Genomic DNA, 24,665 nt, shown 5'->3' on the forward strand with positions numbered 1-24,665 from the left:
TTGTATTTTTTGGAAAAGGTGGGAGGATTGAACCTATAATAGAGACTTCCTTTCTCTAAATCATACATAATGCATTGGAATTTCTTATTAGAAAAAACAACAGAATTTCAAGTTTACTGCAGTCACCTTTTCTGGCTATTTATCTTATAATTTTGTAATGGAACACTTTCTCTGCTCTTGGAATTTTATAAGCTAGACAGTACCTGAAATTATCATACTGATTATAAATTGAAATATAAATTCCACTTAAGGATATATGCCATAATTTTCTTGTTTAATTTTTCTTCTGAAAGCCTAGAACCATCAAATGGATATAGTAGGCAAATAGACTTACATGGAATTTAGGCTTGGTGATCTGGACCATAATGACACAGCTTCAGATGTTCAGTTTGATTAAAAAAGGCTATCCAGGCTGGAGCATGAATTTACTTACTTTTCCATTGTATCAAAACATCGCCTCTCCTTTTCCAATTTTTTAGATTTGTTTCTTGTCACAAAAAGTAGATCGTTTTATCATACCAAATGAGTTGGCTGCTTTGCTTTATCCTAGCTAGTGAAAAGAAGGAAAGCTGTAACCTTTCAAAACTGTTGAACAAAAACTACTATTTTGCACTTTGCCTATTCAGCCTTTTAAAAGTAGCAGCAGTGAATTTCTGCCACAGAGTGATTATATTAGACTAAAAATCAGCAGAATTGGACCATTCATCTAATCCAACATAACATTTCTCATCTATGATGTTCTGTAAGCCACTTAGGTGCAAACCTGCTCCAGTTGGAAGCTCTATTGCCACCTTAGGGCTGAGCTGAGGTCAGTAGGATTTGATAATATGGTTTTTGGATTGGAACAGGTCACATTTGGCTTTGTCTGCAAATGACCCAAGCACTACTAGCCTCACTGGGGAAAACAGAATCTGCTGTGATCAGCAGTATTTTGGATATRTCAAGCAGAAGGGGATGGCTGAAAGTCTGGGAAGCATAATGTCACTGTGGTTCGTGCACGTAATAGCTGAAGCAGACACTTCATTGAGCTGACTTTTCTTATCCACACTCCTAATATTTTCCAGAATTTAATTATCCTGGATCCTCTTGTAGTGAATGAAGAGAAAATAAGGCCATCACTAGAGAAACGTTTGGAAGCAATTATTAGTGGAGCTGCTTTGCTAGCAGATTCTTCCTGCACACGTGACTTTCATCGAGAACGCATCATTGCTGAGTGCAATGCTATCCGCAAAGCTCTTCAAGATCTGCTTTCCGAGTACATGAATAACGTAGGTAACCATATTTTTTTCTTATTTTTTTAATATCTGTATCGAAGCCTACTGTAATATAGATACATATTGAATAGACATAATTAGGCGTGATTAGTTTTGTGATCACTCATGATTGACCTGTATTTTTCAACATACTTTTTAAAAGGCCAAAAGGAGCACTTTTCTACATTAACCTAAATGAAAGCTAGCTACAGACCTCTAGAATGAGGGATATTTGTATCATCTCTTATAGTCTGTAGAACATGCTGAATCGCAGAAAGGATGTACAAATGTTTAGGTTATTTTATGCCTATTCTGAATTGTCATCAGTATGGAACAGACACAGTGATCCTTCAAATGCTAGTAACAAGAGCTTCTTCATCATTGAACTTCCCAGTTCCCTCTTAGAATTTGAGGAGCAGAGTTCTAAATTGTTCTTTGTTCTTACAGTATGCAACAACTTAAATAGTGATTGCTTAAAATATAAGTAATCTGTCTGTCTCCTTTTAAAATAGCACGTTCGTAACAATAGATTTGATCTGCCTAGGAGCAGAAAGTTAAGACTTGTCTTATTAAATTATAAGTCAGAAATGTTTAATAAATCCAGAAATTTAGCTGTCTGGTATGCTAATAAGCCAATTTACAGGATATAGTTGGGGTTGGAAGGGACCTCTGATGGTAATCTGGTCTGACCYTCCTTGTTCAAAGCAGGGCCAGCTAGAGCAGGTTGTCCAGGACCATGTCTTGAGCTGGGTCTTGAGTGTCTCCAAGGATGGGCACGCCACAACCCCTCTGGGCAACCTCCCCCAGTGTTCAACCACCCTCCAAGTAAACAAGTGCTTTCTTAGGTTCACGTGGAATCGCCTGTGTTTCAGTTTGGGCCCGATGCCTCTCATCCTGTCRCTGGGAAGCACTGAGGAGAGTCTGRCCCCATCTTCTGTACGCCTTCCCTGCAGATCTTTATACGCATTGATGCGTCCCCCCGGGAGCTTTCTCTCCTCCTGGCTAAAGACTTCCTGCTCGGCCTCTCCTCATAGGAGAGATGCTCCAGTCCCTTAATCATCCCTGTGGCCCTTTGCTGGACTTGCATCAGCGTGTCTGCATCCCTCCTGTGCTGGGGAGCCCAGCGCTGCAGTCAGCGCTGCAAGGGAGGCCTCCCCAGGGCCGAGCGGAGGGGTAGGATCCCCTCCCTCGACCTGCTGGTCACGCTCGTCCCGATGCGGCMCAGGAGGCTGTTGGCCTGCTTTGCTGCAAGGGTGCTTCAATATGTTGTTCACTGATGGATTTTTGAAAAAGAATATAATTTCATTGCTTTTTAAAAGTTACTTTTAAATTTGAATAACTGATTTTACACTTTCTATGTCTGGCAGTTACTATTAATATGGGTACATACTGTTAATATCACGCCTTTTCTCTGGAAGTGTTTTCCGTAGGCACRCTGTTCTTATCTAAAGCTACGTCGAGGTGATTCATCTTCCACATCGAGAGGATAATTGTTTGTACAGCTATTTGTTTCTATTTTGGGGACCCTAAATTCTTTTCCGTTTTGTAAGTCATACTGCTTACCTACTCCAAGGCTGTTCTGATGAGGCAGTATTGTCTTATTCCTTAAGAAAATGAGGGGTGGGGAGTAAGGTAATCTGTGTATATCCTTATCATCCCAAAAGACCCTTATCAAATCAAAAGATTGGTTTGTTGCAAGAACCCTTCAGTGGAATTCTGTGTCTTGCAGAAGTTCTACTGCATGACTCTTAAGTCATGTGGTCTTAAATCCTTGGACCTTGGAACAAAATTGTGATTGTCTTTTCTATTTCAGAAATGCCATGCTTCTAGGGTTACATAATGCAGATTAAGGGGAAGTGAAGAATACATTGTCCAATTGAATATGTAAACTTGAGAGAGTCAGGAAGCAGCTACTTAAATAAGGCAAAAAGGGAAGATGTTTGTACAAGATGGTAAAGACAAGGAAGAAGAAAGTGGAAAGGAAGAAATATAAAAGACTTAAATGTCATTTTAATTCTTCTCAGTCATTCTTGTGAATTGTAATATCCAGTTACTTGGAAGATTGTTTTCTAGATATGTAGCTGTCATTTTTTGCTTTCATGTACTCCATTTTGGGCTCCCTATGTCTATTCATAAGTACTCAGAAATTTATCTGATTGACTTTGTGTCAGTGAAGTTCTACCAGGGTGAATCTAGACTCTTGCTTGATGGGTTGTTATTCAATAATGGACAAGAATATAGCCCTGTCAGCCAGGTTTCACAGTGAGTGCAAGCACTTTAGTGCTATTGCTCTCCTCTTTGCCGTGTATATTTTACAGGTTTCTGAACATCCAGCTTTGTCCCTAAACTCTCTCTTTCTGACCCCTCTCTTCTAATACTTTATATTTATACCTGAAGGAATTGAAAAAAGAATTTAAATGGTGACAGACTGTCTTGCATGCTTCACAGTAGGCAAGAGAAAGAAGGCAGGATCTAGCGTGTTTTCTCAATGGTTATTTTAATGGCAAGTGTCTGGTTCTAGGAGGCAAGGCATGAGTGTGCTTGTTGCCAGAATGTGTACAGGGACCTCCCAGAGGACACCAGTAAACAGCTTCTCAGCAGCCAGACTACTTACTAAGTATGGCCCAAATCCACAAGAGTACTTAAATGTAGCAGTGCTCAGCATGGGAAATCTGAGTATGTATTTTCTCTGTTGAGAAACTCTGTTGAGTCTTTATGACAAAACACAGAGGTAGCTCAGCAGAGTGGACTCCTTGCTTGCTTTCTTGGCCAATAAATTTTACAATCTTAGAAGCAGTTTTCAGTTTTAACAGGGTTGTTCCCAAGGACTCCAGTGCCTAAATTCTTTGTCATCAAAGTCTGTTTTCTGAAATTAGCCCTCAGTGCTTAAACAAATGTACAGGAACTTACAATTTAGCCCTAACTATCTGAAACAGTATAAGGGATATAGCTTTTGTTGTTCTCAGACTTATTTTGTTTTTATTTCTCAATTATTCTAAGTCTCTAAATAAGCCTCAAAGACATCAAGTGAAATTAAGAGCTTTGATGTCAATGATAAAACTTGAGAATTTTCTCTGAAAGCCAGGAAAAAGCATCTTTTCAACAGTTACTGCCTTTTATATAAGTGGCTGCTTTTCACAGAGSCTGTATCACAATGAGGTGATGCAAAAGAAATTTAAGCAAAATGTTTTTTATACTAATAAGAACCCATTCTGTCTCCAAGAAGCTTAAGTTTTTCTACTTACAAAGTATTTTAGACAAGTAGTAAATCACAAAGTAAGGCTATATATATATGTTTATAATTTTGAGAAGCAGCAATCTTTCTTTTGGTATTTCTGGGTTATTTGTGTATTATTGCTATATTCTTTGAATTGTACAGATAGATACGTACTGTTAAGGGGTATATTTACATTTCAGGACATCAAATAACAGAAATTGCTATTGTGAATTTGGATAGTTTATCAATGGCAGAATCATACTACAGTGTGTGGATAGGAATGTATCCATAGGAGCAATCACTTTGTTCTAGTACTAAGCACTTACATTCTCCTAATGTGAAAATTATTCTCTTGTCTCTGTTCATCCTTTAAAATGAAAAGTTATTGAATACGTTGGAATGCAGCAATACTGACTGTTTTTTCTTGAGGTTTTTTCTGTATGCTTTTACTTCCAGTCACAACACAGATATGCACTTACCCAGGTGATCAACAGAGATAATAGAATTGTGAATGGGTGTGGGTTTAAGTGGGCCATTGTGAGCAGCAGTTAGGATGACAGGCACAGCTCTGCCTTCATTAAATAGGGATGGTATGTCTGAATAATTATTCCTCACCCACCTGTGGGTTTGAATAGAGATCTCTAGCTAGATCATTCAGACAGGGCTCAAAAGAGGTTGGTAAAGAAAGCTGGGATGTACTGATGGTATGATAACTGCTTTCTTTAGCTAAAGTTTCCTTATTTTTGAAATAATGTTTCATGATTTTGTAGCTGTATTAGTTTATCATCTTATTCTGGACGTTAGTTGGAGATATATGTATTAGCTATACTTGGATGCTTGGATGGCATACTTTACACCATTCCTGATAAGTTGTGATTTCATTGATATTTGTTGGGTATTTGAAAGACTTCTGTCTTTCAAAAAAATTGAAACATAAGAAGTTCCACCTGAATATAAGGAAGAACTTCTTTACTGTGAGAGTGATGGAGCACTGGAACAAGCTGCCCAGAGAGATTGTGGAGTCTCCTTCTCTGGAGATATTCAGAACCCTACTGGATGTGATCCTGTGTAACACGCTGTAGGTGATTCTTGCTTGAGTGGGGAYCCAGTGGAATCTGTCTGGATTTCAAATTGTAACTGTTTTTCACTTACTGGAACTGAGTACTGGAAGTTCAAAATCAGAAAATGAATGCAAAACTAGGAATTTTTTTTAATTTAATTAATGTATTTATTTTAATTAATGGCAYGGCTCTGGGCCTGGTTGTCTTGACTTACGAATTTGCAGTGCAAATGACTTGCTTTACCCCTCCATTAAATACTCTACAACAGCACATCTGACATAACTGTCTCTGCGTAGAGACTGCTAGTGATTGGTAACATTTTGTGCAGTATTTTATTATTGTTCTTACCCTTTCAAAATGAGGGGACATATAGATGCCTCAGACTTCATCGGACCTGTGCTTTATGGTTTTCTGCAGAAGTTTTTACCGCTTTCCTGGGTAGAGAGAAGACAAGACACTTTGGTTTATAATCATAGTGGTGCAGTTCATCTCTCACTTAAGCTACACATTCTTGCTCTGAGCAGTGGATTTTTCATTTCARTGCTCACGGGGAACATTTTGGCAGTTCTTCAAACCGCAGAAAGTCCCCCCAAAGACTTATTTCAGATCGAAGAAAATATTTTGTTCAGCTTAAGAAGGGAATGTTTCATGCTTTTGATTTAAACAATTGCCCAGCTCTCTCTGTTAGATATTTGCATCTCTTGGGAGTATTTTCCCTTATTTATCCATGTGTTATAGGTGCAGAAAAGGCAATTAATAATATTTAATATTTTGAATTTGAAAAGATTTTAATTCTGTACGTGCAATATTAGGAGACAAAATGGACTCTCTTACTATGGTTTACATGAATCAAATAATAAGCAAACTTACAAAAATACTCCAGTCTTTTTTTTAAATCTGTTCTAATTCTTTATGGTAAAGCTTACTTTCTCCATTCCTGTAAGGGTTCACCTATTCTGCTCCTCTTACATGGGCTTACAGCCTTATTCTAGATCCCTTTGCCTGTCAGAATCATTAAGGTTGAAAATATAAATAGGTTATAAATATGAATAAATAGGTTATTTGGATTCAGCAAATCAACACTGGCACTATAGCATTAGATACAATTCCATTTCACAACTATCAGAATTGATACCAGGGCTTTTTTCATGTTAATTGAAGCAGGAGAGGTCCATGATTTGGCCCACCCTCTTCCCTTTCCCTTAACTCTTTCTTCCACAAACTTATCAGGGAGGATTTTAAAGATTCTTAGATGTTGTGGAGTCTTGTGGCCCAGAATAAAGTGATGCAGACTGATGCATAGTAGAATATACATCCAGCTGTTTTTTGGATAATTTCATTATTCTTGTGTATATAGTACTAGAAGCAGTCAGCCTGTTTTTTCCTGCTGTCCTGCCTTAAAAAGGTTCTGAACAAACACATCAACCTCTTCACAGGCTTCACAGAATATGCACAATTTAATGAAACATAGCATTTGCCATTTTTAGTTTCATTCATTTGGGACTGTTTGTGTTTATATTTTGGAAGAAGCTGTAGTGAGCAGTCTAATACAAGCATTTTTTTCATAATATGCTGAAAATTTATTTGTAATGTATACTTTCCTTCATGAATGCATTTTTCTAGTTACTCTAAATCTTAAATCTTTCTCCTCTCAGTATCTCCCAGCTACTATTTCCTTTTTTGTACCAAGCTGCTGTGGTGCTGTACATTCCAAATGTTGTGAAAGGTGGTCTTGCCAGTTACCCAGTCCACAGATCATATATCAATACCATATCTCATGTTAGACTAGATTAACAAGGGAGATTGTTCTTAAAGATTTTAAGAAGAAATTTTCTCAAAGTAGCTCAATATCTGCTGTGATTTGTTTCTGTTTAGTTAATTATCCCTTGGGGCAGGAGGGTGAACTAACTGACCTCATAAAATCCCCCCYTTTTTTTATTTCATATACGAACATCTAACAACAGTGCTTGTGTTCACGTTTCATTTTGTAAGAGGAATGGATTTGAATGTTTGTACTTTACAGTCCTCTTCATATTCAAAATTCTTCAAACAAGTACTGCTCTAGAGAAGCTTGGAAATCAGATACAGCAAAACTTAAGCTATATAAATTTGAATGTGTGATGTGTGGGTGGAAAGTGTCATTCCGATTTTTCTACCTAGGGTGTTTTTAATGACTGTTGAGTATTATGTCTTCAGAAAAAAGATCTACTCCAGTAAAATTGGTATGCCCATATGGCATATTATGCTGGCATTTATACAGGAAAGCGTATCTGTTGTTGACATTGGCTGAGTACTTAATTTAATTGACTTTGAACACTCCTATGGTAGGTGTTCTTATGTTTTATATGCAGTATTTCGGCTGTTAAAATCATTTTTCTAATGTTACTTTCGTTCACCGTTTAGTTTTAAAGGGAAATTGGTTATGAAATGTTCAGAAAAAAGATCTCTGTCGTGTTTGAAAGGCAAAAGTAGTATAGTGAATTCCCCAAATAGATTCATAGTGAAAAATAAGCTGCAGCTAAACTTACCTGACTATTATTTATGGTGTTACAGAATTTGCAGAAAACAGGGATCTATGCACATGAACTAGAGAAAGATAATGAAAGCTCTTCTATTCTTAAGCCCTGTTTTTCATTTAATGGTTCTGAGGCAAGCTATTTCAGGATTAATCGAATCCTTACTTAAGGCTTGAATTAAAGTAATATAGGGTGATGAGCGACTCAGGGATCTCCAGAGGATGATTCAGGACGGTAGTCAGTAATTTGTATTTAGTATACCTGACAGCACTGGAAATATACTAGGTTGCTGAAGACTAATGTTTTTTTTTTTTTTTTTTTTTTTTTTTTTTTTTAAGAAACCTTCAATGAAGTGGCATTTTCTCTCTTCCCAAGATTAAATAAATCCTTGATTGTGGTAATAAACAAGCCTTACAAATAAATATTACAAGGATTTGTTTACTAAACATCTAGCTGGCTGTTTAGTTTACAATATTATTTCACAGATTATACAAAACTATTGTCATTATGTGAGGCTTTTCTAGACCAATTTCCTATTTTCTTGAGGATGGTAAAAACTGATCGTTTTTCTGAATATTAGTATACCATTTCTGTTATTATTCTAAATGTTAGTATGCCAGGTCCAGTGTTTCAGCATGCATTTGTATTGTTTTTAGTCTGTGTGTGACAGCTGACTTTTGTTAGCCAAATATATTTGTAAATGTTACTCTTGTTTAGGTTAGATGGTATTTGTTTTTGGTTTATGTAACAATTCTTGTGAAAAGATTGATCATTAATAGTTTAATTCTTAATAGAAAATTAATATTAAGAATAAACTAACAGCAAACTCAACTTTTCTCTAAACTTCTTAAAAAACAAGGGAAAATGTTTTTATGAGCAAATCCAAAATGTTTTTAAGTTCTTCTCTTCAAAAAAATTTAATTACTAAATGTGTATCTTGGTGACCATGACAAGTTGACCCATGAGGCAGCAAAGTGCCCTTGCAGCAAAGCAGGCCAACAGCCTCCTGGGCCGCATCGGGACGAGCGTGACCAGCAGGTCGAGGGAGGGGATCCTACCCCTCCGCTCGGCCCTGGGGAGGCCTCCCTTGCAGCGCTGACTGCAGCGCTGGGCTCCCCAGCACAGGAGGGATGCAGACACGCTGATGCAAGTCCAGCAAAGGGCCACAGGGATGATTAAGGGACTGGAGCATCTCTCCTATGAGGAGAGGCCGAGCAGGAAGTCTTTAGCCAGGAGGAGAGAAAGCTCCCGGGGGGACGCATCAATGCGTATAAAGATCTGCAGGGAAGGCGTACAGAAGATGGGGCCAGACTCTCCTCAGTGCTTCCCAGCGACAGGATGAGAGGCATCGGGCCCAAACTGAAACACAGGCGATTCCACGTGAACCTAAGAAAGCACTTGTTTACTTGGAGGGTGGTTGAACACTGGGGGAGGTTGCCCAGAGGGGTTGTGGCGTGCCCATCCTTGGAGATATTCAAAACTTAATTGGACAATATAAAGTTTAAAAAATGAATTTTCATCTTATTAAGAAAAAAAAAAAAAAAAAAAAAAAAAAGTCCTCTCATGATTGGATGATTGGCTTTTAATTTTCAAGAACTAGTTGTGATTGTTTTCTAAGCCTATGGTGCCAATTGGCACATTTTCTTTATCCATGAAGTGGAAAAGAGTGTATCAAATTAGACAGCTCCAATGCTTAGTAGAATACAATAAATGAAGTAAATTATTGCAACTACCTTGTTTACTGGAAAATCTTTGCTATTTTAGATTATTCAAAACTTTTTAAACTCTTCTTTCGTGTAATAATAATTAAGGGAAATTTATACAAAAATGGAATGAAAGGAGGATCCAGCTACCAAACTAGAATCTATACTCAGATATATTGCTATTTAATGGAAAAGATAATCACAGATTATTGCTATTAAAAATATATTAAGAATTCTTAGTTGTGTAAATAGAAATAGCTACCAAAGGAAACCCCCCTCTTATTTTTATGTAATCAATATACTTAATATGAGGTCTTTGCAAGAGAAAAGAAGGCTAATGATCTGTTTGAAATTCATGTAAATAAGAGAAATTAAGAAGTATAAAGGTGATATACGTTCCTGGAAGGAGTTAATGAAAAGCAAAACTGGAGCCCAAGGTAAGTTTCTCTGGAAACTTGATTAGTACTCTTAATATAGCAAGAAAAGGCAGTATATTTTGTTCCATTTTCTTCACAGTGTTCGTGCACGAATGAACAATGTATACCTGAGAGAGCAGAGGCATACAAACAGAAAATGTTTTGATTTGGTATTGATGTTGGTCTCCCATTTTTGGCCTCTTATTTCTATTTAGAGTAGTAAGGAAGAGAAATAGATGAAAACTTAGCAGAGTTCCAGTAGGACATGAGCTAAATGAAACCAAATAATGACTAGATAAATTATGAAATGCTATATGCCAGTTGGTCATTAGCCATTTTTAAGGAGGCCTAACAATTTTTCTGGATTCTGTCAGCCACCTCTTGTGTTCACCTGTGCACACAGTATAGCAGGATTTCACAGTGAAATGCACTGGAATTAGCCAAGTTGGGAAAACAATGGGTTTTCCAGAAATACACTGTAACATGCATTGGCTATGAGCTGTATGCTGGCAGTATCCAACAGCAACATGATAGTTACCAAGTTAGCATAGAGTGATATATGAGTCTCTGCTGTACTTAGCTGTGTTGACATTGGCAGAAAATCAGTGTGTCGAAACCTGGTATTAGGATAATCAGTAAACACTGACCTTTCAGAGGTGGTCATTTCCTATTTAAACTGGCRGTATCTGGCACAGAGGACAATAGAAAAAAAAAGTGTTGAAGAATATTTGTTATGTAATGCAAATCAAGTCTGAAGATCAGTCAGAAGAAAAGGTTGTATGTGGCATTTCTGCCAGAAAACTAAAAAGAAAATCCTTCAAAATCCATGTTTCAAGTGTATTTTGTTTGGATTAGGGTCTTTATTATGATTCAAGTGATCAAGTGATGACTGCTATTTGTAAGAAAGAAAACATGAAATACAACACATACAAAAACATTTCTTGGTAGAATTGCAGCAAGAAACCGTCTCTGTGATTGATTGTATTGAATGGAATCAAACTTTGAGGAGGGCACMCAGGTAATATTTTATAGACTGCCCTTTAAACAGAAATGCTAGATATTAATGGAAATATTAGAGGTTTATGGAATATAATTAGTAATATGTTGTCATTGTTTACTTCTTCAAAGTTAATAAACAGGCAAAACTAACAACTGATATCTGGCACTAGACTTCTTAAGTCACTGCTTCTTGTTTTCTATAAGATAGTCTGAGTGCCACAGAAGTTCAGGAATTTACAGAATCACTTCTCTTAGTATGATTAATGATTCCTCATAACCCACCTGTCTAAAACGGAATGATGTTTTACACTGTTGCAGATAGTAATTGTCACACACTTTATCATTAACTGTATGTTTTATATCCTTTGCAACAGATAATATCTCTTATCTGTGCATTGGTTAAATTGAAGAAGTAGCTAAAAGACTCCAACAGCAGCATGTTGTGAAATTATTGGCAAGCCCATCTGCTCTGAAAAATCATGTATAAGGAGTGACATTTTTCAATATTGCCTTTATTTCTTTGGGGTAAACTAGAAATAGATTTTTTTTAACATTTCCCTTCAGAGGCCTCATACTATTTTCTTAGAAATAATGTTGTTATAGCCATGATAATCTAAGAAACAACAGGAACCACTTAAGTGGTTGTAGTCCTAAGAGCTGTCTTTCTTTTTTCCACTATAATAGCCCATCTAATTAAAGCTCTTACTCCTCCCCCCAAAATAGGTTTGCTTAAACAAAATTCTAGAAATATTTATAATTCCTGATGATATTATTGTGAAATCTTTATCCTGGTAAATTTACAGTATTGGTGAGTCAAACAGGTGAAGCTGCTGTTTTCAGGTAAAGGAGAGTTGGCTGCTGTTGTGAGCTGATAAACAATGGAGCACAGGAATAACCTCTACTTTTAGAGAGACATGTTTGCTTTGCTGCTCTCAGTTTTCTGAAGATGAGTTTGAGCCTGCTAGTGGTTCCTACTGGAAGCAGAATACTACCCCGATGGGTTGGCCTTGCTTTGCTGAGCAGCTGATTGTCATAGAGGAGCAAAAAGATGGTCTCAACAAGGAGGTCTCACCTCTGTCATCAGTTAGGGCTTGGGGCTACCCTTGCAGCTCTGCATGACCCTGGATGTTACACATGGTACAGGATTGCTAGGCAGGACTAATGAAAGAGTTAAAGTTTTAAAGTAAGAGTTTTTTACACACCATTATCTTTCATGTTTCTCCTCCATTCCTCCTATAGTGGACCTGTACTGGTCATCTCCTGTTAACATCAGTGTTTAGCTTAAAGTTTTTTCTGAGCGTGGCTGTGAGGTCTTTATGGAAGCTTCTGAAGGCCTCTACTGTATAATACAGCTAGAATTTCAGTGTCATATACCCAAAGTTACATGATTGATGTCCTCAAAGCATCACTATAGTCGCATGGTGGGTGTGACACACCTGGCCAACTGATGAAGGGCTGAAGTTAGAAAAGGATGCAGATGACATTCCCTTGAACAAACAGAAAAACACGAGTCTTGTTAACAGGAGTTGTCATCTGCAACATAGGGAGGGAGCAATTCTACTCTTAAGACTGATAGAGATAAAATGTGTGATGCAATTTGGGTTAATTTATATTCATAAATATTGACAAAAAGCTTGGCTTTTCCGTGTCTGGAGAAAAAATGCCATTTGGCAGAAGGTCATACATGCAAATTATTTGCCTGGTATTTATTTAGATACGAACAGTGAACAGCTCCAGTGCAATACTACTAACAGCCCAAAGAGTTACTGCAGCTTAATTAAAATAAGGAGGCTGAAGAAGAAGTAACTAGGAGTAATTCATTTAGATTTTGTTTTGACATCTGGTTCAGAGAAGAAGTTTTATTTTATTCTTGTTTGTTATTATAGTACAGAGCCTGCATATAGCTATGATACAGATCTATAGGCCAACCTGTAAATCCTAAGTCATGCATTGCTTGTGAACAGCTGCAATATGATCCTGTCCTTGGTATTCCCCTTGGCTGGGAGTGGGGATGAATCATCAGCTGCAGAAGGAATTAAGTGTGGAGGAGTTTGGATTGTTGTGGAATCTAGCTTCATGCACAGGACGACGTTATGCTGTAGTGGGCCTGTGGGATTAGCAGAAAGCCATTGTCATCTCCTGTCTATGAACGTCTTACCTTCCCCTCCGTTCCGTAAGGCTGACTCTTGGCCAGGTTAAGTATTTTGTATGTAGTTGCTAGGTCAGGATGGCTGTTTGCTCCTCTGTCCAAGTAGTACAAACATTCTGTTGTAGAAATAATGCAACAAGACACACTATCTCCAACTTTTTGTGTGGCATCAAAGAGCTTTTTGCTCCAGTGAAAGAGAAAGGTAACTAATGGATTTTAATAATTAAAGAGAGGGTGAAATTCTGAGCATTGGAAGTTCTGCGGAGAAGGGCCCGGGAGTCCTGGTGTTCAAGTTGACCGTGAGGTAGCAATGTGCCCATGTGACTAAGAAGGCCAATGATGTCCTGGGGTGCATTAGGAACAGTGTTGCCAGTGGGTTGAGGGCGGTGATCCCTCTTTCCTTTTCCCCACCCCCCAGCCCTGGTGAAGCCACTTCTGGAGCACTGTGTCCAGTTCTAGGCTCCCCAGTGCAAGAGAGACATGGAGCTACTGGAGAGAGTCCAGCATTGGGCTACAAAGATGATTAGGGAACTGGAGCATCTCTCGTATGGGGAAGGGCTGCAARAGCTGAGCCTAGAGAAGAGGAGACTGAGAGGGGATCTTATCGATGTCTACCAATACCTTAAGAGAGAGTGTGAAGAGGATGGGGCAAGACTCTTCTCAGTGGTGCCCAGCAACAGGATAAGAGGTAGCAGGCACAAACTGAAACACAGGAAGCTCTGTCTGAATATGAGGAAAAACTTCTTTCCCGTGAGGGTGACAGAGCACTGGCATAGGTTGCCCAGAGAGGCTGTGGGGTCTCTTTCTCTGGAGATACTCAAAACCCGCCTGGACACAATCCTGTGCATGGAGGAAAAGATGAAACAGAAGAGGAACATGATAAGATTTTCAAATATACGCAAGGATTTTTAAAGTGCATGGTGTTATCTGCTGAATATCTGCTAAAAGTAAGACAAACTTAATTTGCAAAAGTGGAAATTTGTTCAATGTTAAGTTAAAAGAATTGACCACAGAAATGGGTAGACACTGGAACAGTTTGCCTTGGGAGACTCTGGAGATTTGCTTGTTGACACTGTCACAGACAGTTAGACTGGTTAGATAAAAATCTGTTGGCTGCTCTAGGGGTGTTTGGTGCTACTGCAGAGTAGTCAGGATGTAAAAAGTGACTATGAGGGCCCTTCTAGCCCCACAGTTCTGTGATTCTCCACTTACATTTTTATTAGAGTGATATTCTGAGTCTTCAGTGTGCATTTTTTTATTACAAAAAAAATTTTTTTTTTCCTCAGGTTAGGGTAGAATGTGCAGTGGTAAAATTTGGCAGGGCTTTTTAGACTGTTACAATATCTAGACATAATAATCTGTCCTTTGTACATTTTTACCTGTTAAATTTCATTCAATATCTGGGGAAGGGTGGATGTATAGAAGAATTTTATTAATAATAGATGTATATATGCTAGGAGTCTTGTTCCTCATGAGGTGCTTGATTCAGCTTATCTTATCAATAACACTTTTTTTACCCTGCCGAATTTATAACTACATTAGAAAGATTTATCTAAATTTACTTTTCTAGACTCCAACTAACAACTTCACATTCTATAATCTGTTCATAAACTGGAACTTAAGTACAAGAAATAGAAAATGGGGATTTTCTTGTACAAGATTAAAATTTTAGCAACCAAACTGCACTTGTGTAATGTAATATGTGAGCTGTTCTCTTATATTAATATTTTAACTGAAAAAAGTTGATATATGCTGTAAAGACTACCAACAAAAGTCTTTCTAGAATTTGGTTATATGACATAAATACACAATAATTTAATAGCATCAGTATTAGACGTATTAACATTTAAGATTTATCAATTCTTGTTTAATATTTATTGTTTGAGTAATAATTTAATAATTTAAGAAATTCCAGTATGCTTGTTCCCAGTGGTTTTGTGTAAAAGAAAATATCATTTTGCTTTCTTTTGTCTCTGATCTGAGGAATTATTTACCTAAAGTTTCATCAGGCAAATGAAACTCTGCTAGTAGTTTAGGCAGAGAAACAGCCAGCTTGACAGACTGCATGTGATGGGTGGTTGTGCTATTTAATGTTTTTGTCCCTGGTGTATTCTGTATGTTAAAATAACAAGACAGTGCATTGATCCACCTGTTTTTCTCATTCTAGTAGCTGCACTTTGGATTTGAGGTAGCTCTGCAAGTCCATGGTGGCTGCTGCTACCTGTGAGGTGTGCAGGGGTGAGGGAGGTGTTTGGAGCGCAGAGCTGCCCTGGCTGCAGCTGGGTGACGAGAGGCTGCTGCCGGCTGGTGTGCCTGCAGGGAGCGGGCCTCCAGCCGTGGCTGACATGAAACTGGGAGGGAGGAAGCTTCCCTAACGCTCTAGAGAAGGCTCTGCGAGCTTGCTGCAAGCCAGGAGGCTGCTGTATGTGTTGGAGTAGGAAGCAAGGAGGGAGTGTGTTACCCATTTTGTAAAGATGCAGAGGAGAGGGAGGTAACTATTTTCATGCCTTTTTATAAAATCGGAGTCACTTGGCATAGCTGAGCTTTCCTTCTCAGAGACTCACCTTGTTCAAGTTTAGAAATCTTTCTTTTCTTGTAAAAAATAAGCCATAATAAACACAGCTTTAGAGACTGAGAGCACTTCTGCTACAAGTGTGGGAAAGCGAAACTTGGTGCTCTTTGGTCCCAAGGCTCCTGCTGGCACAGGGACCTGTCACACCATGCTGCTTTGAGATTTGATCTGCCAAATGAGCAGGAGATTTGTGAAGGTACCACTGTGAGGGTGGTGATGACATTTTGTGTAACTAATTGCCCTCTCCATGAACTTCTGCTAAATGGCAGCAAAACTTCTTGTAGAAAAGCTGATTGTGAAAGCATCTCTGTAAAAACAACACCATGAAAATTGGAGCAAGGCATCGTGGTTTGAATGCTGCAAATAAAACTCCTGTTGTCAGTTGAAAAGTCCTTTTTTAGTAAATGATGCTATTTCATAGACCGGAATATAAGAAAACACAGAATATATATTTGCTTAATACAGGGTAGAAGTCATGTAAATATATGCTATTAGACAGCTTTGTGATTCTTCCAAAACTTTTACTGGAGCTTTATGCAACACATCGATGAATTTCTTCTAGAATAGATTGTAGTTCTTTCATCTGCTCTAGTTGAAGAAGCTTCATTATATTTTTATAATTAGGTTTGGCGGTTATAGATGAAGAATAGCTTCATTATGTGTTGAACTGACCTTTTTCCAATAAGCCTGAGGATCTAAAAACATACCATCAAATATCACTATTTTATGTGATATATTTCAAAGTTTTTCCAGAGTTGAAATTAAAATTGCTGACACTAAGGGAATAAAAATGATTGATGGACTGTTTACACTTGACCAGCTGCTAACGAATTCTCATTCAATACCTTGTTAGCTTTTGCTGAAGTAATACATAAGGCAAGTTAGAAAATAGCCTGAAGTTCATAAAAGTACAAAAATGTTATTCTGACATTTTTGATCTATGAACTATTATAAAAATGGTGACTTTGTTATTCCAGGATGGTGTGATTGATAGTATCATTTTTCTCTTTGATTGTTTGCTGATCGTTACTCTATGTTCTGTTCTGTCTTGGAGGTGAGGGAAGGCAGCTTGCTGCCTTGGTGGTTCCTCTTTTAGGTGGAGCTTTCCATGAGGAAAGGAGGTTGCGCTTCCTTTGGGAACAGCAGAGTGTGCTCAGCTGGGAGGAACTTCTGCAGTTTCCAAAGCTAGGGCTTGGCTATCTCTGGAGGAGACTTCAGAGAAAGAGGAGAGCGTTCCTGGTGATCTGAGGGGTATAGGTTTGCGTCTCAAAAAACCACTGAAAATTCTTAGCCTCAGAGCAAGCTTGAAGGAGAGGGTGCGTGAAGAGCAGCAGAGGAATTGGCCGACTAACATGTGGATTTCTTGTTTCTTTTATCCAGCAGAACAGAGTTTTTAYTCTTCAGGATTGTGTTGCAATAAAACATAGATTTAGTGGTTCAAAGCCTGAATCACTAAAGCTATGTTTTTAGTCTCTTTAAGGAAAAGATGGAGGAATTTCCCCTTGGTTCTGTAGAGCTTTTCCAAGACTGTGGTCAGTGCTATTGTATGCTGCATATAGAAAATTCCATATTTATTGCAGTGTTGTATAAACTCCTTGTTCAAGAAATACACTTCACGTATGTGTTAAAATACAGTTGTGTTTATTCTTAGGTGAAATCATGTGATTCTTTTGATGTTTTCACACTTCCTTGGTGCAATTTGGCTATTATTTTCTGCTTTCATTGGCATTCATGTTGCAAGCAGGAAGAATTCCTGCAAACCAGAAGAATTTAATTGCTTCTGTACTGTGTAAGAGTACAGAAGAACTTCAGGTTTGACCTACTCTGTTTAAGCTGAGCGAAATAGTAAAAGAAAAAAAGTTATGTCAAAAGTTTGTGAATTCATCCGATTTTTTGTCCTCTTCTTTTGTCAATGTTTTTTTACAGCTGAAATTTCTGATGAGGACTAGACTGTATATCTCTCTTGGCCTCAAACTGATGCAGCCCAGGAGGCTGTTGGCCTGCTTTGCTGTAAGGGCACATTGCTGCCTCATGGGTCAACTTGTTGCCCACCAGGAACCCCAGCTCCTACTCTGCAGAGCTGCTTTCAAGTAGGTCATCCCCCAGCCTGTATTGGGGCGTGACGTTACTCCTCCCCAGGTACAGGACTCCGTGCTTGCCTTTGTTGAACTTCACGAGACTCCTTTCCATCTGTCTCCAGCCTGTCAAGGTCCCTCTGAATGGCAGTGCAGCCCTCTGCTATATCAGCCAATCCTCCCAGTTATGCATCATCTGTGAACTTCCTGAGGATGCAGTGGGTCAACAGTTCAGAGAGCTGTTTGCAGATTCAGTTCAATATCATTTCCAGGGAATTTTTGAAACTTTTGAAATTTTTTAATTTTTAAAGTTGCAATTCAAAGAAATTGCCTCCTTGAATTTTTAATATTTAAATCCTTTCCTCTGAAACGTCTCATTTTCTTAAAAAAAAGGTGGAAAAAAAAGCTTCTCTTAGAGACTAAATAACAGAAATAAAGAAGTGGGAGAAAGTTTCAGGGAAAAAAGCAGCATAGAAATTGCTGTATTTTAGCCAGAGAGTCAATGGGACTCTCACAAGTTCCCATGAATTATAGCCTCTTTAAAAATGGAAGCAATTAAATCAATAATAGTTACTCCCACTCAGCTTCACTAACTCCATTCTTATCTAAGCACATTATTAATTTTGCAGAAATATCTTATTTTCCTCTATTAAAACATCATGAGACTTTCATTTAGGAGTAACCTCTGTGATATTTGTAAGGGGGCCATGGCATATTGGTACAATGATGCAGGCATAGTTCTGTAACAGCTACAAGTAAAAATTGTGTTCAATTTAAAAATGAATGAATGGAAAAGGGTAAGTAAATATTTAAAAGACAGTGTGAAGAGAAGTGTAACTTATTTTACGGTGCCAGGGTGGGTGTAAGAATTAATAATGGGCTTAAATTTTTGTTAGGGAGAGTTAGGTCAGGCATAAGGGAAAATATTCTAATGCAAGAATGCTTACGCATGGATACAGATTTGACCCTCCTGAAAGACTGTAAATGTTTGAAGAAGCATCTATCATAAACAGGTTGATTTTGTTTTAAGATGTAAAGGATATCTTATTCACCCCTTTCAATCTCATTTTTTAAATTTGTGTTGTCATCACATGATGAAAGTGGATGTAGAACAGTGTATACTGAGATCTATTATTCATATGTATTCAAGGCTTTAGGGTGCAAAGAAATACAGGAAGAGCACCTTGCATAGTGATAGAAAGAAAAAACTTGATCTTTATTAGCATGTTACAGCATACTTATGAGTTTATATTTGAAAGATCCAGTGGTGAGGTAAAAACCGCTTGAATCAGACAAGCTGTAATGTACTCAGGAGGTAGCAAACTTTTTCAGCTCTGAAAGTGGATAGCTGAAAGGCATTTTCTACTAGGGTTGCTTTTCTTCCCTCCAATAACTAGCCTGAATAGTTTTTCTTTCTGGCATTCTCAACTGTGACAGTGAGAACTTCGACAGAGAGGCAAATTGCAGACATGTAACGAGAAGAAATTCGAACTGTCCAGGTAATATTAAAACAGTAGACGGGGAAAAAATTGTCTTCCTGAATCTTATTTGCATATTTAAATTTAGTTTCTGTTAAATATACCATTAATAGCTGTATTTTTACCTTTCCTAAAAATGTGAATAAGCTTTTGGATAATAAAGTCCAGTTAGGATAATGAAGTCTAGTTTATAGGTTCTACAAAAGTAAAAAATCAAGTTACCAACAGCATAATGTATAAGGTGTAGAAGGGAGGTGTGTTGTCATTGCTGGAAAAATTAATCAGTTCGTTATTTCTGTTGAAAGAACAAATGAAAAAATATATTCAATATGAATGGTTCAGTTAATGGCTTTCCCAGCCTCATTTATGACACACTTATATAAAAGTAGTGAAATTATTGAAATATACAGTGCTGAAGGGGCACATTATTTATTATTAATGATTATGCACATTCCTATTTGAAGAGTTTTTGTTTTTTAAGGAGGACAGAATTAGTTTATACAAATATATACAGTATATTTGTATATACTGTGTGTGTGTGTATATATATATATAGAATATTTCTATATATACTATACATCTATATAAAATATATATATTATAAAATAATATATTTATATTTATAATATAAAATATATAGATATCTATAGATATTTATTTTATATAGATGTATAGTATATACAAACATATATATATTTGAATTGTATATACTGTATATCTATATTTTATATATATTTATATATAAATCTGTATTTTTATGTATAAAATCTATACATAAAATAAAGATATATAGTATATACAAATATATATATATTTGACTTTGAAATATGTTTCATTAGTGCTATCATTTTATGATTAGACTAGATTGAGCTGTTGCTGAATTGCATCCACCCTAGAAGTCTATTTCTTATGGAATACTAAGTGGAAGGTCCTTTATGTGAAAACTTGAAAAAAGTTATATGACTGGTCATTTTTAACTCCTTTGCTGTTTACGACAATAACTTGCATTCTGTTTAAGCCATTTGACCTTATTGAGGCTGTTATGTTGATCCAAAGAAATTCCATACTAATGTAACATTAGTTAATGCTCACTTGTAAATTATTACTGTTACACGTGTCGTATCTATACTGGTGACACACTGAAGTGTCCGCTATTATGAGTATATTAGGTCTTTAATGTAACAGGACTGGGTGAATTGAATGAATTCCATGTTGCAGGCTCATTTGTTGCCACGCAGTAGGTGCTCCGTTGTAGTTAACCATCTAAAGAGACAGTTTTAAGAATGATTTATTTACATACAAAATTGATATTGATGAAGTGGAATATAAGCTCCATGCCATGTGGGATTTTCACAGTTGTACACACTGCACTTTAGCTTACATAAAAATTCTCAGCAAGGTTCTAGTGGCAAAATGTTAATTCCTTAGGTGTTCATTAAAATAACATTAATCATAAACTCTGATGTTCATGTTGATTTATGCTGAAACTTTACAATTAAAATTAATCAGCTTCTATAGTTAGGAAGAGCAGGAAAATAGACTTTGGCCTTGTTGCTTTATAATAGCACTATTAATTCACTTCAACATTAGAAAATTTTTTTAGGAATTTAGTAAGCATCTGCTTTAAATATGGATCACACAGTCAAGCCTATATAGAATAAAAGGTTCATGTATGTGGCAGTATTTTAGTCTTGTAAGTCCTTTAAAGGAATATATGTTATTTCTATGATGAAAGTGTGTGGCAATACTTATTGAGAAACAGTATTATTTTTTATTTACCATTGTGATAGACTTAAGAAAACTGAAAAATGTGTTGGTTTCTGGTGAGCTGAACCTTGATTTTTAAGAAATTCCCCGGGAAAATATGATAATTAAATCTACGGAATTTTAGATTATATCTGTGCTTCAGATGGTGGGATGAATATTGCTCAAATTACCTGAAAGTCATCAGTCTGTCATTACTACTGACATGATAGTCRTATTTGTGTGCCAAAAATGGAAGTGAGAATTGTTATTATTAAAATACCCTATCATTCGTTTCTACTAGAACAAAGAGAAGAGGCAGCATTTCTTGTCGAAGTAAATTTACTTGCAGGACTTGAGTGCTAAAACTTTACTTGGCATCAAAGAGAACTAGACAGAGTTTAAAAAAAAATGGACTATTAAGACACTGCCTCTGGCTCAGTAAGTCCCTAAGCTACAAATTATTGTGGACCATGGGAGCATCTGGGGAGAAGTATTGCTGTGTGCTTGCCTTATTCTTCAGCTCTTCTTTGGGCATCATCTTTCAGCTGCTGTTGCAGACAGGTTATCAGGCCTAGGTGTAACTTTGATCAGAGCCAATATAACCATTATTACATTAATTTACAGATATTTACGCTTAATTCCTGGAAATATGGAGAGGTATTCTGTAATTTTATACCAAGCTGCATTTAAAGACCAGCCAAAAACTTTCCATTTGGTGCTGTATCACAAAAAGAAAAAAACTGATTTTCTGAGGAAGTGTCATTGTTACTCCAAAGAGCAGTAACATCTAATATGAATATGAAACGAACCTTCTTAAATTATGTCATTTGGTTGCAGTTTATCCATCAGCATTGCATTATATTTAGCTAAAACCAGTAAGATGTTGAATAACAGACTTCTAGAATGAGACAAATTGAATCAACTGCTGTCCGTCACAGCAGTTGTCATGGACATTGGACTTAAACTTTGGCAAACTGACTACTCTTCAATGTCTGAGAGTGACAGAAGCAAAGAATTCATAGCTTGAGCTAAATAGTTACTGATCTCTAAAATTTCTCCTGTTTTCCTTTCTCAATTATTATGAGGATAAGTACAAACCTGTGAACCGTGTGCAACAGAACTGCTCTTTCATATTTTGGTAGACCACTTAATTCCTGTCCTATCTTATATGGGTATCAATTACTTTGACAATAATTGGCAAACACACGGTTTATCTTGTGCAGTCATACAGTCTTTAAATTTCTAACACTAATTACCCACAGAAAGGGTCCTTCTCTGTGAGAAATAAACAGGCTTCTGATAGTCTAATAAGCAATTGAAAGGTATGAGTTATCTGAATTGGACCTAGCACCCAGGTACAAAACAAAATACTAAGGAACTGGATGTGGTAAGGCTCGATGAACTGTACAGTAAATACAGAATTCTTGCAAAGTGGGCTATGAACTTTGTCTCTGCGGTCAAAAATTTCTAGCTCAAGTGTATGTGATTTGCAATAGTGCTGGTAAATGCTGTTATTGCCATTGTTGAGGAAAAAATTGGGAAAAATAGACAACTGAGAATTCTGCTTAATGTTAAATGTGGCATTGCGTGTTTCATTGCTGAAACACATTTAAATACTTTACTGCCACTGGTATGTTCTAATTAAGAATTAAAGGAAGTGATTGAATTCACAACCTCTCTTCAAACTGTGCCACAGTATCATCATTACCATTTTTACAAGACTAGTCAACCCCATCCTCTTCCACGGAAAGTTCTTAGAATCCTCAGGAGGAAAACAGAACCGATTGATTAATTAATTAATGTTCTGAGTTACATTAATGCCCCCATGCCACCTACATGGAAATGCAAATCTATTTTTGATGAGTGATTTTTTGTCAGCGGTTGAAAATCAAATTAGTTTACATCTTGGATGAGAAAAGGATTCTACCTTCAGAAATAGGCTGGATTAGGTAAAGAGAAAAGAGTGGTTCAGCAGGAAGTAAGTAGTGGATGTAGTTATATTTGAGAGAATTGTGTGGTTGAGCTTTATGCTTTATTATTCATTCAGCAAAGAATAAAAGCAAATGCAAAGGAGAATGCAAACTTACATGAATTTTTGAGGATCATGTCCCCCACACTCAAAAAATGGGTCATCTTAGTGTGCAGGAAGGCAAGTAAGGTGGCAGGAGACCTGCATGGATGAACAAGCAGCTCCTGACAGAACTCGAATGTAGAGCAAAAGTATACAAGGGGTGGAAGCAAAGTCATATGACCCAGGAGGAATATAGAGACRCTAGCCAAGTGTGGAGGAGTGGGTTTAGGAAAACCAAACCTAATTTTGAGTTGTATCTATGAAGGATATGAAGAACAACAGGAAAATCTTCTATGGATATATCAGCAGCAAAAAGAACACTAAGAAAAATGTGTATACGCTGCTGAATGAGGCAGGGGACAAGTAACAAAGGACATGAAAAACTCAATGCCTTCTTTGCCTCATTCAATTTTTAAGATTTGGTAAGATTTTCCTTCAGGAATTCCAGGCCCTAGAGACCTGTGGAAAAGTTTGGAGCAAGGGAGACTTACCCTCTTTAGAGAAGGATCAGGTTAGGGAATATTTAAACAAAACGGATGTACACAAGTTTCTGGGCCCTAATGGGATGCAGTCATGTGTGCTGAGGGAGCTGGCAGATGTCATTGTAAGGAGACTCTAAATTATCTTTGAAAGGTCATGGTGATCAAGAGAGGTTTCTGAGGCCTGGAAGAGAGCTAATGTCACCCATGTCTTTAAGAAAGGCAGGAAGGATGATCTGGGGATCTCACCTTGGTCCTAGGGCTGATGATGGAGTAAATACTCCTGGAGTTCATTTCCTCGCAGATGAAAGACAAGAAGGTGATTCGGAATAGTCAGCATGAGTTTAGAAGGAGGAAATCATGCTTGACCAGCGTTAATAGCTGTCTACGATGAAATGACCAGTTCAGTGGATGAGGAGAGGACAGTGGTTGTCGTCTACCTTGACTTCAGTAAGGCTTTTAACACTGAGTCCCATAACATCGTAATTGACAAACTGATGAAGTATGGACTAGATAAATGGACAGGGAGATGGACAGAAAGCTGACTGAATTGACGGGCTGAACGTATTATGGTCAGCAGTATGAAGTCCAGCTGGAGGCCAGCCACTAGTGGTGCACAACAGGTATTGGTATTGGAGCCCATACTGCTTATCTTCATTAATGGCTTACATAATGGTAGAAAGTACACCCACAGGAGGTTTACAAAACTGGGAGGATTGGCTGATATAGCAGAGGGCTGCACTGCCATTCAGAGGGACCTTGACAGGCTGGAGACAGATGGAAAGGAKTCTCGTGAAGTTCAACAAAGGCAAGCACGGAGTCCTGTACCTGGGGAGGAGTAACGTCATGCCCCAATACAGGCTGGGGGATGACCTACTTGAAAGCAGCTCTGCAGAGTAGGAGCTGGGGTTCCTGGTGGGCAACAAGTTG

The 24,665-nt window shown here is 37.5% G+C and overlaps 1 protein-coding gene across 3 annotated transcripts in view; it reads left to right on the forward strand.

The window, feature by feature from the left end:
* Positions 1-24,665, forward strand: part of CTNNA3 (catenin alpha 3) — a 446,797-nt gene that overhangs the window by 99,603 nt on the left and 322,529 nt on the right. For all 3 annotated transcript variants that reach the window (XM_085301619.1, XM_085301618.1, XM_085301620.1), the window contains exon 7: positions 1,065-1,268. In XM_085301619.1, coding sequence (XP_085157745.1) covers positions 1,065-1,268 — 204 coding nt within the window. The remainder of the gene's footprint in view (positions 1-1,064; positions 1,269-24,665) is intronic.

Source organism: Rhea americana, unplaced genomic scaffold, assembly GCF_003343005.1.
Source record: "Rhea americana isolate MKP2758 unplaced genomic scaffold, rheAme1 scaffold_179, whole genome shotgun sequence".
Classification (NCBI taxonomy): Eukaryota; Metazoa; Chordata; class Aves; order Rheiformes; family Rheidae; genus Rhea; species Rhea americana.